This window comes from Aotus nancymaae, unplaced genomic scaffold, assembly GCF_030222135.1.
Source record: "Aotus nancymaae isolate 86718 unplaced genomic scaffold, 86718_ANA_hifiasm-v0.15.2.pri h1tg000014l, whole genome shotgun sequence".
Classification (NCBI taxonomy): domain Eukaryota; kingdom Metazoa; phylum Chordata; class Mammalia; order Primates; family Aotidae; genus Aotus; species Aotus nancymaae.
In genome coordinates, this window is record NW_026988425.1 from 38,369,759 (window position 1) to 38,388,737 (window position 18,979).

Below are 18,979 nucleotides of genomic sequence, written 5' to 3' on the forward strand. Positions count from 1 at the left end.
ATGATCCAATCACATCCCACCAGGTCCCTCCCTCAACACATGGGGATTACAATTTGAGATGATGTTTGGGTGGCGACACAGAACCAGACCATACCATCTACCATTTTGGGCTGTTTTCATAAGTAACTATTGGGAGACTAATTTAGGAGATGCTATCGTTGGGTCCCACTACACAATCAAAAGGCCTTGCAGGAGAGACAATTGTGTAAAGCCAGGGTGAGAATGCTGACCCACACTTCGAACATTAGACAACAGGTGTATGTTGACTGTCTACTCTGTGATCAGTAGAATGAATAAGTGACCTGATTTTGAGTATAAAAAGGGAAAAATGTAAAAATGTAGCAAGACTCTGAACTTCCTGTATCCATCAGGCTCTAGTGAACATAAATAAACATCTCACTTCTCTAACTTCTTTTGATACTGGCTTCTTTTGATAGTGATTTAGTATAATGACTCAACTTACTGGCCTGGGCTTCATAAGGATGTTGTCTCCACCTGTCCCTTTCCTTGAATTTGGTGGTGCACCCCCTCAGACAGCATGTGGGGCAGGGGCCACCTATAATGTACTCCATCTGGGTGGACTAAGCTACATCACTTTCTCCAAACACAGTCCATGCTGACCCATGCTAGGCCTGGTAGGTCCTCATCTCTCCCAGTTTCTAGAGATTCTCCTTTAGTTTAGGCCTGGAGACTTTCTGCTCTGTGTTGATTACTGTTGAGCAGTTTCTGGTGTCTCAATGGTGCTCCCTGCTGGAGAAGCTCTATCATCAGATATACCACCTGTGGCAAGATGTTGGCGGACTCTCCAAGTGTGAACCTAGGCTATTCCTGCTATTCATTACCCTAGAAAGGACTCTGATAAATTATTAAGCTAACCCGAGAGGGTCTGGTCAAGGCTCAGCTCTTTTATTGTTTGACATTTGTACTTCCCAAGGGTGGAAGGAATTCTCAGGTGTTACTCTAATAACAGTCTTGAGCCAGATGCTCTCCATCAAAAACTCACACTCTCAATAGTGGATTGTTCAAGAACAGAGTTCAGTATTTATACACATATGACAAATCTTCTCTCTAATTCACACAGTGTTTTGAAGGGCAGGGGCCAGGCCTTTTCTTGAGCTCCCAGGGCAAATGTAAGGCCCTTAAGGGCCAGGGCCTGTTTATTAGCATCATCTCCATATCATACCTAACATTAAAATGCATTCCACATCCAGTAATCTTTTTCTTTGCTATTTAAAAACAATCTTGAAAATTGTTTTTAAAATGTTGCTTTTGAAATTATTTGCACATAGGTAATTTAGTCAGTGTTATCTCCCATCAGTCAAATGTATTCTTGATAATTTCTGCTAAGTGTGAAAAAGTTATATAATTTATTTATAAATTTGTGAAATGTTTATTAACATTAACAATAAAAGCATGATACATGTTGATGTTTAAACGTTTATTAATTTTGATTTTGCATTTTTCTTTTTGTATTTTGATATACTCTTTCTTTTTCTTTCTTTCTTTCAAGAGTTCTCAGACCTTTTCAAAAGATCTCAGACCCTAAGTACCATATTCTCTAATGGATAAGATTGCATAGCCAATGTTAATCAGCTTCTCAGGTAGCTAACCTTACCTTATACAATTCATAAGCTAGGTATTAAATTGGACCATATAAAATTGATTTTTTTCTTGTAAAATATGATCAAATGGAGGCAATTTCACATAATTTAGTAGTTTATAGTCACTCGACTGCACTACTGAGCACTATATATGTTGTTCCTTTCATCTAACTGGATTTTTGCACCCATTAACCATCTTGTCTTTCTCTCCCTTCCCCACTACCCTTCTAGCCTCTGGCAACCATCATTCTACTCTGTCTCCCTGAGTTCAACACTTTTTAGTAAACTAGTAGTTTTTCGTTACAAATATAACACACTTCCCTTTTGACATATAGATTTAAATGGTAGTGCTAAGACTAGTAAAAGCAACTGCTGTGCAGGTGGCTCGTTCTCAGTATTTGCTGAATAAATGTATGCACACATAAGCAAATAACCAAACCAAACATAAAGATGTAAATAAAAGTTAAATTTTGTGGTACAGACGTGTGGTCATGGACCTGGCAGAATATGTTAACTATAAAAAGCAGTTTGACAATTACTTTGAAGTCTTTTAAACCAATATTCTGTTTTCAATTTAATTTTGTTTTGTTAGAAGAGATTGGCATTGCCTCTGGGAGAAGGCAGTTCTGGCATATTTCACTGTTGATCCTCATTAAAGAATAAAAAAATGGAAAATCGTAGGATTTTAAAGAAGAAAAATTAAAAAAAAAAATTATAGACCTAAGAGAGTAGAGACTTCAGAGATTGGTAGGATTTTCATGAAGCCTGTTGCTATTTATTTGGCACAAAGACTATCTTCGGGGGCAGGATTTGAAATTGGAAGGTCCTGGTGTTCTTGTCTTCCACTGGAGCTGAGAGAAGCCAAGAGCTCTATTCTTCATGAGGGAAGGCGAGGGCTGGTAATCCTAGAGAAAACAAATGAGTATCAAATATTAATCATCAAAAGGGTTTTACTTTGGTTATATCACCCATCTACATATTCACCCTCTTATCCTGTTGCACCACGCTGTGCCATACTGTCTAGATGCTGGGAATAGAATGTGGTTTAAGAGTCAAGGCACGTTTTCATACTTAGAAAGGGCTATTTATCTTGTATACAGAGAGTCAATGAGATTAGTGCTGGAAAACAGAGGGAAAGTTCTCAGGGAGCATAGATAGATAACTGATTCCTGAAGAAACTGGAGAAAGTTTCATCAAAGAGATGCTAATTGGCCTGGGTTCAAAATAGAAGTGTTTAACCCTGGCTAAAGATTAGAATAAACAGTAGATTTTTTAAAAATCCAAAAAACAAAAAATCCCATGCCTAGGCAGGATCAACCATAGCTGTTTTGCTTTAATTGGCTGAGGATAGACATCTGTTTTGTTTGTTTCTTTTCTTTTCCAGATAAATCCAATGATCAACCTGGCTAAGAATCATTGGTCTAGGAGTAGAAACACACACAAGGAATAGAGGAGGAGGTTCGGTTAGTTGAAGGGGAGAAAGTTGGAAGCGTTCCAAGCTAAGTAAATGGTATAGAAAAAGAAAGATGACGTGTTATGGTCTTCAATCTCATCATGGGGGTAGGCTCAGTGTTAATTGGAAACTAGAACATTCTATGGCAAAATGGATCCTTGGATGATCTAACTTGAGGGAATAATTCAGCAAGAAAATGATGTCTAATATCTCAGCAAGAAGCTGGTTGGCCATCCTGGGTCAGGTTTGAAGAATCAACCAAAAAATGCCTAGTGATCTAAGATAATTTTATATATTGGGGAAGGGATCTTGATATTCATTATCTATGAAACACAAAATCTGGAACTCGAACCAAGAAATTTACATAAAAATCTGGTGCAAGACTGATGAAAACGATAGGACCTCCTAAGAAGCAAACTAACCCTAGGAATATGTTCAGTATCCAGGGAAGATAGGGTTTCCACAGGAAATAATTCCCACCAAAACTAAACCTGAAATTTAAAAATAACACTAAGTAATGAAGAAAGAATAATGTACCATGAGAATGAATTGGTAGACTTAGCAGAGAATTGCACTGCAGAAACTATCTACTGGAACAATCTGAAAGAGTTCCATAAAGAGATAAAGATAGGAAAATAATCCAGTAAACTAGACAAGAGAAAAAAGAGATTTGAAAAATAACCAAATCAAAATTTCAGAAAAATACTTTTAAAATAATCTCAGTAGAGCAGCAAATGGATAAACTACACATGGTTGAATAAAAGAATTGGAAAATTAGAACGCAGAACTGAAGAAATCATAGAGAAATCAGCAGAATATTCTACATAGTGAGAAACAGGTAGAAAACAGAAGTGCTAAGCACCAAGTAGGATAAAGTTTTGGAGAGTACAAACGTTTTTTTGGAATACAAAGCACTAGATTAAAACATTAGACAGATGAGAGACAGAGTTAGCATACATTTATATGTCAATTATGCTAAAAGTTAAAATCTAACTTACATGTTTTGTCACCATATCATTGAGTTTCTAAGTCATTTGTTAAGAAGTGTAAAAAAATTCTTAAAATATTAAAAATTTGTATTGTAAGAGATGAAAGTATGTTTGAAAGATAAACGAGGCTGTGAATCTTTACTTTAGGAAACCATATCAATGTTTTAGAATTTTGTTGCAGGAAACTGTATTTGTCCAATCAAACAATGATTGCCATAGAAAGTTAATCTTAGTAGCTAATCTTGTGATATTAACACTTGGACTAAGATCTCACTTATCTATTAGGAGTCTGAATAATTCTACCAGACTGAAAGGCTAAGCAGAAACTCTTAGTATTTAGAAACATGGCTGAAGTCATGTTTACTTGTAAGGAATAAAATCATTTAATCAAGTCCTCTTTGTCTATTTTCGTTTTTATTGCATTTGCTTTTGAGGTCTTACTTATAAATTATTTGTCTAGGCCAAGTCCAGAAGGGTTTTTCCTAGATTTTCCTCTAGGATTTTTATAGTTTCAAGTTTTACATTTAAGTCTTTAATCTATCTCAAGTTAATTTATTATATGGTAAGCGAATAGAGATGATTTCTTAAAGAATTAAAAATAGGACTACCACTCAACAATCCCACTACTGGGTATCTACCCAGAGGAAAATCACTTTTTATATAAAAAAGACACCTGCACACATGTTTATGGCAGCACTATACAAGAGCAAAGTCATGGAATCAACTTTCATGTCCATCAATGGATAATTGGATAAAGAAAGTGTAGTACATATAGACCATAGAATATTATTCAGCCATACAAGAGAATGAAATCATGTCTTTTGGAGCAAAATGGAGGGAGCTGGAGGTCATCATCCTAAGTGAAGTAACTCAGCAACAGAAAATTAAATAGTTCTAGCTTGTAAGTGGGAGCTAAACAATGGGTATGTACGGAGATAAAGATGAAAATAATAGAAAGTAGGGACTCCAAAAATGGTGAAGATGGGGGAGGGATGAGGGCTGAAAAATTACCTATTGGGTACAGTGTTCACTATTTGGGTGATGGTACCCCAGAGGCCCAAAGCTTACCATTATACAATATGTCCATGTAATAAACCTTCACATGTACCCCCAAATTCATAATGAAAAGTATTTTTTAAAATGTAAAATAATGTGTTTCTTTATGGTTAACTTTAGAATACAATACAGAATCTCAGTTTTTAAAAACACTAATACAGTTAAGAATGTAAAATAAAAATCTAGTAAATGTCATTTATATAAAATTTAAAAACATACAAAACAATATCACATATTTTTCACTGGTACATACATATTTAGTACAAGCACAAAAATATGAACTAGAAAGATACACACCAATTTAATGAAAGTGATTGTATCTGAGTAGTAGAAGAGAGAAAAGGCAATAGAACTTTTTTGAGGGGAGGGGATGTGGTACAAAGCAATTCACTGGATGTATTATTGTTTTTTCTTTAAAAAGGGTTTTGAAGTATATATGTCTATGTGTACACACATGAACACATATGCACAGTATATAATATATACATTTATAAAAAGTATATATGATATATATGTATTACCATTCATCAATTCTAGATAGTGAATAACTGGATACTTGTTATATTTCTGTAAACTTTCCATAGGAATAATTTTATACTTAAAGAGTAATACAATAATTATAATGTATTACTTATTTATAATTCTATTTTAATACATACAAGATGTTAAAATAACACATAAATGCTGATTTACCCATTTTCACTATTCACTCAATCTTTATCCTGTTTATATAAATAACCTAGAAATTTAGTACAAATTAATTCAAGAGCTAGTTTTCAAATTAAATATCCCCAGAGTACACATTTTTGTCTTCAATTACATAAAATAAATCGTCCTTACCTTTAGGAATTTTTTGTTTACTGATTTCACAGGCAGTTCCCTCAAATTTGAATGGGCAGGTACATACACACTTTCCATCAATTAGAATCACTGTACCTCCATTTTGGCATGAGTGACATTTTCTTGCACTAAATTCATTGATATAGTCTTCTATGGCTCTTTCAAAGTTTTGTTTCTTTATGTGTGCATTATTCATTTTCACTGGAATCAGATTATATATAGGAGACAGCTGAAAGGAAGAAAAACATTTAATTTTAGGTCATTTTTAACTGAGAGAGCTTATAGAATACTGTTTACTCAATTATTTATTCACTGATTCATTAATTCAACAAAAGCTTATCGAATGTATGTTATTGCCAGATGTGATGTTAGCTTTTAAATAATCAGAACTAGTCAAGATGTTCCCTCCTCAGGGAGGTCATATTATGGAGTTAAGGAACTGATAGTAATAAAATAATCATGCATAAATTTCAAATAGAAACTGTGATAGGTGCTACAGAAAACAGGTATATATGCTTTAAAAATGAATAACTGAGGTACTTAAATTTCTGGATGGATAATTTATTGACTTTTTTTTTTGTGAATTGTTTTCGCTGCCTTCTTCCTTCTTCTCCTCTTCCAGAAGGTAAGCAGATGCTTACTATCTCTTGTGTAAGAGGAGGTTTGTGTGCAGGCCAAGTTCAGAATGTCCCCTGAAGGCAACCTTTTTCTTATTTCTTCCTTCCCCTGCCCCCCTAAAAGTCTAAATTCATTGAGAAATTTTTGCTGAGGTAAGGCGCATAGAAGAACGTCACCAAGAAAAGAGATTCCTCCAGAATAGAAAGGGGATTGAGGTTAGTATATACCTCAAGTAACAGGAAACCATAGCTAGATATTTAGCAGCTATTTTGGGAGGTAGCAGGACCTGTGGGGTGCCTTAAGGAAGCTGCATACAAAGCATCAGGAATTCAGTTTTGTCAGTGATTTCCTTTTACAAACCTGGCATGGAGCGCTTGGAAATGTTTGAGTTCTAGTGAGCATGTGAGCCTAAACAATGAGGTTATTAGGGTGACTACAATGAACTAAAGATATATGTAAATTATATCTCCATTTCCTGGACAGAAGTGTCAGGATTTTTGTACCAATTTAGACAACAGGGAAAAAATTTCCTGAGCCCCATCCCACAAACAAATAAAAGGTGAATTTTCTAGCAACATGGAGAGACAGGATCTCAAAATCAAATTTAATTAAATATAAAGAAAATGAAGTAAAGTTACTTATTTTGCACACTCGAATTCCTGCAGTAAGATATACAGTTGCTACACTGAAATCAAGGAAGTTTGGAAAGGCTTTGACAATAAATGTTGAGCTGAGGTTTGAAGGTGTCATGGCAGAGAGAAGACTATTCCAGGCATATAGTGAAGAATTTTAAATGTTTTTAAATAGAGGAGAGGATTGGGGAGATGTTGTTCAAAATATTCAAAATTTTAATTAGACAGAAGGAGTAAGTTCAGAAGATCTATTGTGTAGCTTGATCACAGAAAAAAATTAAGAGGTTCTTATAATGGAGATACCATAACATATATAGGGAAATTTATATGTTCACTTAATTTAAGCAAATTCAATTGTGTAACTAGCAAGAGCTTTTTGAATGAATAAACTGTTAGAAATAGAGGCACTTTGGTGGCATAGCACTTTAAAACAAGAGACCACAAAACTTAAAAGAAATGAGAATCTAGAGAGCAGAGCTAAAAACACACACCTACACAAATTCCTGCAGAAGAGTAATGATGGATTAAATAATGTGGACTAATCTTTTACCTAAAGACAATGAGAAAGGCTGAACAAAATAAAACCAAACATTTTTTAAAAACTGCTAAAAGGCTCTGGAGAACTAATAAGAAAATAAAAAATTACTGAGTTAAGATCTGGGAGGAGGTGGTAATCCAAGAGGTGGGCCCAGTATTTGAGGGCTACTAGTCCTCTTGACACATTTCCTAATTCAGCAAGAGGTAACAGAAGGACTAGGAGGTAGAGCAACACATTACTGGGCTGAAGAGAAAACACTGGAATTCAGGTCAACCAAGGTAGACATGCTATCCTTTGATTTGGGGACTAAGAGGGAAGTGGAAGAAGGAGAGCCCTGGCAGAAACTGTAGCTCAGTTTGGATTAAAATAATCTTGGCTCATTAGTGGGTATCCTAGAAGCTTTCCAAATATAAATATAGTTTTTGGAGGAATATATGAATATATGAAATTATCTCAGACATCAAGCTACTCCTATAACAATTTTAAGTACAGTATCTAGCTCACAGTAAAAATAACTAGGCACACAAGGAAATAAGACAACATGAATGAGACCAGCGGAAATAATGGAAAATAGAAACAGCTATTGTGGCTGCCAGTTTGTGTTATCAGACTTTAAATAATTATCAGACTTTAACTGTTTGCATATGCAGGGAGATAAGAGACAAGACTGAAAATTTTAGCAAAGAACCGGAAGTTCGTAAAAATAGATTTGAAAAAAGAAACAAATATTAGAACACAAATTAATGAATTAGTTAAATAGCAAATGTGGTAATACTAAAGCAATTTAATAAATTGGAATATAGGTTAGAAGAAAATATTGACAATAAAGCATGAAGAGACAAAAGGATGAGTTATACAGAAACAGGGCAGGAAGCATAAGTGTTACCGTGGGAAGGAAAAAGATCCATGTATTTCAAGCCCAAGAAAGAGAACAAAGGACAGAATACCTAAGAAGCAATATCTGAAAAGCTAATGACAGAGAATATTCAGACTTGGCGAAAAACATCAAGATATTTTATGAGTAAAAAGTAGGTTAAAAATAATTTTGCACCTATGTATTATCAGAGAAAAATTGCTCAAAAAAGAAACAGATAATGGAGAAAATCTTAGAAACAGTTTAGGAAAAAGCATTAGTATTTTGAAATTAGATTGAATTTACTAGATACAATCAATAATTTGACTTTACTAGATACAATCAATAATATTATAAAAAGAGTCAAATGGAAATGTAAAAAATAAAAAGCATGTTAAAAGGGATGAAGAATATATTTGATGAGTTTCTCAGCAGATTTGACACAGCAAAAGAAAGAATCAGTAAGCCTAATAAAAGGTTGGTAGAAATTAACCAAATTAAAATACAAAGAGATAAAAGGGTTGGGAGGAGGGAACCCAGAACTGAGCTTCCAAGAGTGTGGGGAAATATGAAAGACTATAGCACATATATTATTTGAATAATAGAAAAAAGTGAGGAGGTTAGAAGAAGGGGTTGAGAGAGGAGAAAGATAATGTGATTCTGGTAGAAGAAATATTTGAAGACATAATGACCAAAAATTTTTCAAAAGTAATTAAATAATCAAATCATAGACTTCAGAAGCTTGGGGAACTTCAAGCAGAATAAAAAATGAACAAATATCCATAGACATCCCATTCAAATTGCGGAAAACCAAAGATTAAAAGGAAATCTTTAAGGCAATGACAATAAAAGGAAATGCTACAAACAGAAGGTGAAAGATAAGTGTTACAGCTCTGTTTATCTAAAAACTATGCAAGCCAGAAGACAAGGATTAATATCTTTAAGTACTGAAAGACAAAAAACAAAACAAAAAAGACCTAAAAACGTGTAAACCCAGAATTTTATACCAAATGAAATGTCACTGAAAAATTTAAATAAATTTTTTTTTCCAGAGAAGCAAAAGCCAAGAGAATTTGATACTAGCAGATGTGCACTAAAAGAAGTGCCAAAGGAAATTTTTCAGGGAGAAGAATTATCACAAAGAACTGAAATTTGACCTATAAAGTAATCATGAGCTCTGAGCATAACTAAATAAAGGAAAACTATAGCTTTCTAGTTTTAATTGCTCTAACAATATGTTAATCTACAGCAAATGTTGTTGCATTGTAGTATGAGTTTATAGTGTATCTAAAATAAAAAATAAAATATATAGTCATCTGTGTAAAATACACATACACCATAAACTCATGTTACAATATGATAAAAATGGCACTAAAAATGGGAGGGAGGATTTGGAAATACAGTGTAGTATTTGTTTTACACTATACATAAGGCAGCATAATATCATTTGAAGGCAGACTATGGTAAATTAAGAATGTATATTATGAAACATGTACTACAGTAAAAAATATTTTTAAAAAGAGGCATGAGTATTATACTGAACATAAAATGGAATCATATAACATACTTAATAAAAAAGAATGGTCAGGACAAGAAAAGAACAATGTAATGAATAAACAAGATTTAACTGAAATGTTGAAGGGAGAGTGCTGGAGTGCAGGGGAGAAGCAGAAAGGCATCTGAGTGGTTGGAAGCCCAGGGGCTCTCACATGCCCAGATCACTACAGAAAATTATTCAACTGCAAAAATAAACAACAAGGGAGGAAATAAGACACAAAAGATATTCAAAATAACCAGAAAACGATCAATAAAAAGACAGTGGTAAGTCCTCACTATCAATAATAACCTTGAATGTAAATGAATTAAATTTCCCATTTAAGAGATATAGATTGGATAAATTAAAAAAAAAGAAATAATACTCAACTATATGCTCCCTATAAGAAACTCACTTCACCTGTAAAGATACATATAGATGAAATGTGAAGGATGGAAAAAGATATTTCATGCAAAGGTAAACCAAAAGCAAGCAAGAATAGCCATGCTTAGAAAAAGCAGACTTCAAGTCAAAAGCTGTAAAAACGAGAAAAAGAATAACATTATATAATAATAAAGGGATCCATTCAGCAAGAGAATTTAACAATTTAAAATGTATATGCGCCCAATGCTGGAGCACCCAGATACATAAAGCAAATATTAGATCTAAAGTGAAACAATAAAATGATATTTGGGGACTTCAACATTTCACTGTCAGCATTGGAGAGATTATCTAAACAGAAAATCAACAGAGAACACAGGATTTAAACTGAAACATAGACCAAATGAACCTAGGCATTTACAGAACTTTTTGCCCAAGAGCTGCAGAGAACACATTATTTTTATCAGCACATGGAATATTTTCCAGGATTAATCATACGTTAGAAGACATAACAAGTCTCAAAAAAATTTATAAATTAAAATAACATTAAGTATCTTCTCACACCACATGGAATAAAATCAGAAGTCAATAATCAAGGAAACTTTGGAAATTGTACAAATACACAGAAATTAAATAACATGCTCCTGAATGACCATTAAATCAATTAAGAGGTTAAGAAGGAAATGTTTTAAATTTCTTGAAATAAATGAAAATAGAAACAGAACATACCAAAACTGATGAGACACAGAAAAGGCAGTATTAAGAAGAAAATTTATAGAAATCAATGTCTACTTCAAGAATCTAGAAAGTTTTCAAATAAACAGCTTAATGATGCATTTCAAGAAGCTAGAAAAGCAAGAACAAAACAAACCCCAAAATAGCAGAAGGACAGAGATAATAAAAATCAGAGCAGAAATAAACAAAATTGAGACTGAAAACAAATAAAAAAGATTAATGAAACAAAAAAGTTGATTATAAGTTTTCATTTTAAAAGAAAGACAAAATAAACAAACATTAGCTAGACTTAAAAAAAAAAAAAAGACCCAAATAAATAAAATCAGAAACAAAAATAGAGACATCACAGCAGATATCACAGAAACACAAAGGGGCATTAGATACTGCTATGAACAACTATCAACCAATACATTAAAAAAACCTAGAGAAAAATGGATAAATTTCTAGACACATACAACCTCTCAAGATTGAACCAAGAATAAATAGAAAACTTGAATAGCCCAATAATAAGTAAAGCGATTGAAGCTGTAATAAAAAGTCTTTCAACAAAGAAAGGTCCAGGACCAGATAGCTTCAATGCTACCAAATCTTTAAAGAAGAATTAATGCTCATTCTTCTCAAATTATTTTTTGAAAGACTGAAATGGAGAGAGCTCTTCCTAACTCATTTTATGGACCAGTATAACCCTGATATCAAAACCAAACAACAACACAACCCACACAAGAAAAACCCATAGGCCAATATCCCCAATGAACATAGATGCAAAAGTCCTCTACAAAATATTAGCAAAATGAATCCAACAATACATCAAAGAGAGAATACAGCATGATCAAGTGGGCATGATTTATCCCAGAAATAGTTTAACATATAGTAATCAATAAATATGAAACATCACATCAGCAAATTATGAACAGAAACCATGTGATCATCTCAATAGATTCAGAAAAAGCATTTGATAAAAATAATATCTCTTTGTGAAACAAACTGTCAATAAATTAGGTATAGAATAAAAGTACTTCAACATAATTAAGCCCATATGTAACAAACCCACAGCCAACATCATACTGAATGGTAAAAAGCAGAAAGCTCTTCCTCTAAGAACTGAAACAAGACAAGAATGCCCACTTTCATCATTCTTATTTAACATAGTACTGGAAGTCCTAGTAAGAACAATTAGGCAAGAGAAAGAAATAAAGGACACCTAAATTGGAAAGGAGGAAGTTAAATTGTTCCTGTTTGCAGAAGACAAAATCTTATGTATAGAAAACCTAAAGACTCTACCAAAATCCTTAGAACTGACAATTGACTTTTGAGAAGTGTCTGTTCATATCCTTTGGACTTTCTGATGGTGTTGTTTTTTTCTTGTAAATTTGTTTTAAGTTCTCTGTAGATTCTGGATATTAGCCCTTTGTCGCATGGGTAGATTGCAAAAGTTTTTCCCCATTCCGTTGGTTTCTGGTTCATGCTAATGATTGTTTCTTTTGCTGTGCAGAAGCTCTTAAGTTTAATTAGATCCCATTTGTCTATTTTGGCTTTTGTTGCCATGGCTTTTGGTGTTTTAGTCATGAAGTCCTTGCCTATACCTCTGTCCTGAATAGCATTGCCTAGGTTTTCTTCAGGGTTTTTATGGTATTAAGTCTTATGTTTAAATCTTTAATCTATCTGGAGTTAATTTTTGTACAAGGTGTAAGGAAGGGATCCAGTTTCAGATTTCTGCATATGGCTAGCCAGTTTTCCCGATACCATTTATTAAATAGAGAATCCTTTCCCCATTGATTGTTTTTATCAGGTTTGTCAAAGATCAGATGGTTGTAGATGTGTGGCATTATTTCTGAGGTCTCTCTTCTGTTCTAATGGTCTATATCTCTGTTTTAGTACCTGTACTATGCTGTTTTGATGACTGTAGCCTTGTAGTATAGTTTGAAGTCATATAGTGTGATGCCTCCAGCGCTTTTTTTTTTTTCTTAATATTGTCTTGGCTCTGCAGGCTCTTTTATGGTTCTATACAAAGTTTAAGGTGGCTTTTTTCCAATTCTGTGAAGAAAGTAGCTTGATGGGGATAGCACTGAATCTATAAATTACTTTGAGCAGTATGACCATTTTTACAATATTGATTCTTCCTAACCATGAACATGGAATGTTTTTCCATCTGTTTGTGTCCTCTCTTATTTCCTTGAGGAGTGGTTTGTAGTTCTCCTTGAAGAGGTCCTTTACATCCTTTGTAAGTTGTATTCCTAGGTATTTTATTTTCTTTGTAGCAATTGTGAATGGGAGTTCACTCATGATTTGACTCTCTGTTTGTCTATTACTGGTGTATAGGAATGTTGTGATTTTTACACATTGATTTTGTATCCTGAGACTTTGCTGAGTTTGCTTATCAGCTGAAGGAGATTTTGGGCTCAGATGATGGGGTCTTCTAAACATATAATCATGTCGTCTGCAAATAGAGACAATTTGACTTCCTCTTTTCCTAATTGAGTACCTTTATTTTTTTTTCTTGCCTGATTGCCCTGGCCAGAAACTTCCAATAGTATATGAAATGGGAGTGGCGAGAGAGGGTATCCTTGCCTTATGCCAGTTTTCCAAGGGAAAACTTCCAGTTTTTGCCCATTCAGTATGATATTGGCTGTGGGTTTGTCATGAACAGCTCTTATTATTTTGAGATATTATCCGTTGATACCTAATTTATTGAGAGTTTTTAGCATAAAGGGCTGTTGAATTTTGTCAAAGGCCTTCTTCATATCTATTGAGATAATCATGTGGTTTTTGTCTTTGGTTCTGTTTATGTGATGGATTACATTTGTAGATTTGTATATGTTGAACCAGCCTTGCATCCCAGGGATGAAGTTGACTTGATTGTGATGGATAAGATTTTTCGTGTGCTGTTGGACTCGGTTTGCCAGTATTTTATTGAGAATTTTCACATCAATGTTTATCATGGATATTGGCCTGAAGTTTTGTTTTTTTCTTGTGTCTCTGCCAGGATTTGGCATCAGGATGATGTTGGTCTCATAAAATGAGTTAGGGCAGGTTCCTTCTTTTTGTATGGCTTGGAATAGTTTCAGAAGGAATGGTACTAGCTCATCTTTTGACTGTAAACCCGTCTGGTCCTGGACTTTTTTTTTTTGGTTGGTGGCTATTAATTGTGGTCTCAATTTCAGACCTTGTTATTGGTCTATACAGGATTCAATTTCTTCCTGCTTTAGTCTTGAGAGGGTGTAAGTATCCAGGAATTTATCCATTTCTTTAGATTTACTGGTTTACTTGCATAGAGGTGTTTGTAGTATTCTCTGATGGTAGTTTGTATTACTGTGAGATCAGTGGTGATATCCCTTTTATCATTTTTTATTGCATCTATTTGATTCTTCTCTCTTTTCTACTTTGTTATTCTGGCTAGTGGTCTATCTATTTTGTTGATCTTTTCAAAAAATCAGATCCTGGATTTGTTGGTTTTTTGAAGAGGTTTTTGTGTCTCTATTTCCTGAAGTTCTGCTCTGATCTTAGTTATTTCTTGTCTTCTGCTAGCTTTTGAATTTGTTTGATCTTGCTCTTCTAGTTCTTTTATTCATGATGTTAGGGTGTCAATTTTAGATCTTTCCTCATTTCTCTCAAGGGCATTTAGTGCTATAAATTTCCCTCTAGACACTGCTTTAAATGTGTCCCAGAGATATGCTGTGTCTTTGCTCTCATTGGTTTTGAAGAACATTTTTATTTCTGCCTTCATTTCATTATTCATCCAGTAATCATTCAGGAACAGGTTGTTCAGTTTCCATGTAGTTATGCAGCCAATAAGCATATGAAAAAAAGCTCATCATCACTGGTCATTAGAGAAATGCAAATCAAAACCATATTGCGATATCATCTCATGCTTGTTAGAATGGTGATCATTAAAAAATAAGGAGACAACAGATGCTGGGGAGGATGTGGAGAAATAGAAACACTTTTACACTGTTGGTGGGAGTGTAAATTAGTTCAACCATTGTAGAGGACAGTGTGGCGATTCCTCAAGTATCTAGAAATAGAAATACCATTTGATCCAGCAATCCCATTACTAGGTATATACCCAAAGGAATATAAATTATTCTATTATAAAGACACATGTGCACATATGTTTATTCTGGCACTGTTCACAATAGCAAAGACTTGGAACCAGCTTAAATGCCCATCAATGATAGACTGGATAAAGAAAACGCAGCACACATACATGGAATACTATGCAGCCATTAAAAAAGGGATGAGTTCATGTCCTTTGCAGAGACATGGTTAAAGCTGGAAACCATCGTTCTTAGCAATCTGACACAATAACAGAAAACCAAACACCACATGTTCTCACTCATAAGTGGATGTTGAACAATGAGAACACATAGACACAGGGAGGGAAACATCACACACTGGGGCCTGTCAGGGGTTGGGGCATAGGGGAGGGATAGCAGGGTGTAGGGTTAGAGGAGGAATAGCATTAGGAGAAATATCTAATGTAGATGATGGGGTGATGGATGCAGCAAACCACGATGGCACATGTATACCTATGTAACAAACCTGCACATTCTGCACATGTACTCCAGAACTTTTAAAGTATAAAAAAAAAGAACTGACAATCAACTTTAGTAAAGTTGCAGAATATAAAATCAACATACAAAAATCAGTAGCATTTCTATTAAAGAACAAACTAGCCAAAAAAAGAATGTAAAAAGTCAATCCCATTTACAATAGCTACAAAAGATACCTAGGAATAAATTTAACCAAGGAAACGTGAAAGACTTGTACAAGAAAAACTATGAAACACTAATAAAGAAGTAGAAGAGGATACAAACAAATGTAAAGAAGTCCCATACTCCAGGCTTTGGCCTTACTACCAAAAACAATCTAAAGATCCAGTGCAATCCCTGTCAAAATGACAATGACATTCCTCACAGAAATAGAAAAAAGAAAAATCTTAAAATCTGCATAGAACCAGAAAAGACCTCAAATAGCCAAAGCACTCTTAAACAAACAACAACAGCAAAAAAAAAAAAAAAAAAAAAAAAAAAGCTGGAGGTATCACACTATCAGATCTCAAAATATGTTACGAAGCTGTGGTAACCAAAACAGCATTGTGTTACCATAAAAACAAACACATAAGAAAATGGAACAGAATAGAGAACTGGAAGTTAATACATCTATCTACAGTCAACTAATTTTTGACAAAAGTACCAAGAAAAATCACTGGGGAAAGAACAATCTTTTCAATAAATGGTGCTGAAAAAACGGAATGTCCATATGCAGAAGAATAAAATTAACCCCCCACTTTTCATCCTATACGAAAATCAACCAATATATAACAACAACTTTATTATAAGACCTAAAAATATAAAACTACTAGAAGAAAACATAAGGAAAATGCTTCAAGACATTAGTCGGGAAAAAGATTTTATGAATAGGATCTCAAAAGCACAGGAAACAGAAGCAAAAATGAACAATTGGATTATATCAAATGGAAAAGTTTCTGTACAGCAAATAAAACAATCAACAGAGTGAACAGGTGACCTGCAGAATGGGGGAAAATATTTCCAAACTATGCATCTGACAGGAGACTAATATCCAGAATTTAGAAGGAACTCAAACAACTCAACAACAATGAAATAAATGATCTGATTTAAAAATGGACAAATAAACTGAGACATTTTGCAAAAGAATACATACAAAAGGCCAATAAATGTATGAAAAAATGTACAATACCAAACGGATAAAAATAAACAATGTTGGCAAAGATGTGGAAAAAAAGGAACTCATACATGGTTGGTGGGAATATAAAGTAGTACAGTCACTACGTAGTACTATATGAAGCAGGTTTTTTGAAAACTGTAAATACAACTATCATATGATCCAGCAATTCCAATACTGGCATTTATCCAAAGGAAAGAAAATAAGTATATCAAAGAGACATCTGCACTCCTATGTTCATTGCAGCATTATTCACGGTAGCCACATGGATAAATAATATATTTTTTCTTTTTAAAGAATATAATGTATACACACAATGGAATACTATTCAGCCATAAAAAAGAATAACATTTTGTCATTTGTGTCCACATGGATGGAACTGGAGGACATTACATTAAGTGAAATAAGCCAGAAAGAGAAAGTTAAACACCATATGTTTTCACTTATATGTGGAAGCTAAAAATAACCTGATTTCATAGAAATAAAAAAACAAAACAGAGGATATTAGAGGCTGGGAAGGGTAAGGGAAAGAAAGGATAGTGGGATATTTGTTAAAAGTTACAAAATTACAACTACATAGGAGGAACAAGTTCTAGTGCTCTATTACATAATAGGATTACTATAGTTAACAATTATGTGACATTATACATGGTTTCAAGTAGCTGGAAGAAGAATACTGAAATGTTCCCAACACAAATAAATGACAAATGTTTAAGATGATGGATACACTAATTACCCTGATCTGATCACTATGCATTATCATTATCAAAATATCACTCTTGTACCCCATAAACATGTGCAATTCTTTTTTTTTTTTTTTTTTTTTTTGAGTCTCACTCTGTCACCCAGGCTGGAGTGCAATGGTGTGATCTCAGTTCACTGCAACTTCTGCCTTCCAGGTTCAAGTGATTCTCCTGCCTCAGCTTCCCAAGTCGCTGGGATTTCAGGCTCCTACCGCCACGGGTGACTAACTTTTTGTATTTTTTAGTAGAGATGGGGTTTCACCATGTTGGTCAGTCTTGTCACAAACTCCTGACCTCAGGTGATCCACTTGCCTCAGCCTCCCAGAGTGCTGGGATTACAGGCATGAGCCGCCACAATTCTTATAAGTCAGTTTAAAAAAGAATAGTCATAAACGAGCAAAAAGGAGATAAAGAATAGATAGAACAAATAAAAACAACTAGCAAGGTACGGATTTTAATTTAACTGTATCAATAATTATATTAAATGCAAATGGGTTTAACACACTAATTAAAGACAGTTACTTTAAAAGACAGATAGTAAATAATTAAATTTTAAAAAACAGATAGTTACTTAAAGTTATTTAAAGGGAGTTTCTTGTACACAGCATACAGTTGGGTTTTGCTGTTTTATCTAAAGTAACTATCTGTCTTTTAAAATAACTATCTGTCTTTAATTAGTAACTATCTGTTTTTTTAAAGTAACTATCTGCTCTCTATAATTGAAAGAGAAAATACACAGAAAAAGAAGTCCTGGATAGTACCATCAACTAATTGACTCAAATGACATTTATAGAGCATTCTATCCAACATTACAGAATACATATTCTTTTCAAGTACACATAGACATATCTAGGGCTTAAAAATACTCAACATATTGAAAATAATTAAAATACTACAAAGTATGTCCTTAGACCAAACAAAATGAAAATTGAAATAAATAACAGAAAGCTAGCTGAAAAAATCCCCAAATATTTATACATTAGTCAACACATTTCTAAATAAGCCATGTGTAAAAGAGGAAGTCACAAAAAGTTAGAAAATATTTTAAATTGAATGAAAATGAAAACACATCAAAACTTGTGGGACATAGTTAAAGATATGCTTACAGGTAAATTTACAGCACAAAGTGCCTATATTAGACAGGAAAAAAACCTGAAATCAATAATAACAGCACTCAGCTTAAGAAACTATAAACAGAAGAAAAATTTAAGTACAAAGCAGAAGGAAGGAAACAATAAGAATCGAAATAGAAATTGAAATGGGAAAAAAATAGAGAAATTTTTTTTAAAGCTGTTCCCTTGAG

At 33.7% G+C, this 18,979-nt stretch overlaps 1 protein-coding gene across 1 annotated transcript in view; it reads right to left on the reverse strand.

Moving 5' to 3' along the window:
- Positions 1–1,423: 1,423 nt before the first annotated feature.
- The window catches only part of C9 (complement C9), an 87,641-nt gene continuing 70,085 nt past the window's right edge, over positions 1,424–18,979 (reverse strand). Inside the window, exons 11-12 of the mRNA XM_012460046.2 lie at positions 5,940–6,168; positions 1,424–2,506 (exon numbers count right to left, since the gene is read on the reverse strand). Coding sequence (XP_012315469.2) covers positions 2,472–2,506; positions 5,940–6,168 — 264 coding nt within the window. The 3' untranslated portion in view covers positions 1,424–2,471. The remainder of the gene's footprint in view (positions 2,507–5,939; positions 6,169–18,979) is intronic.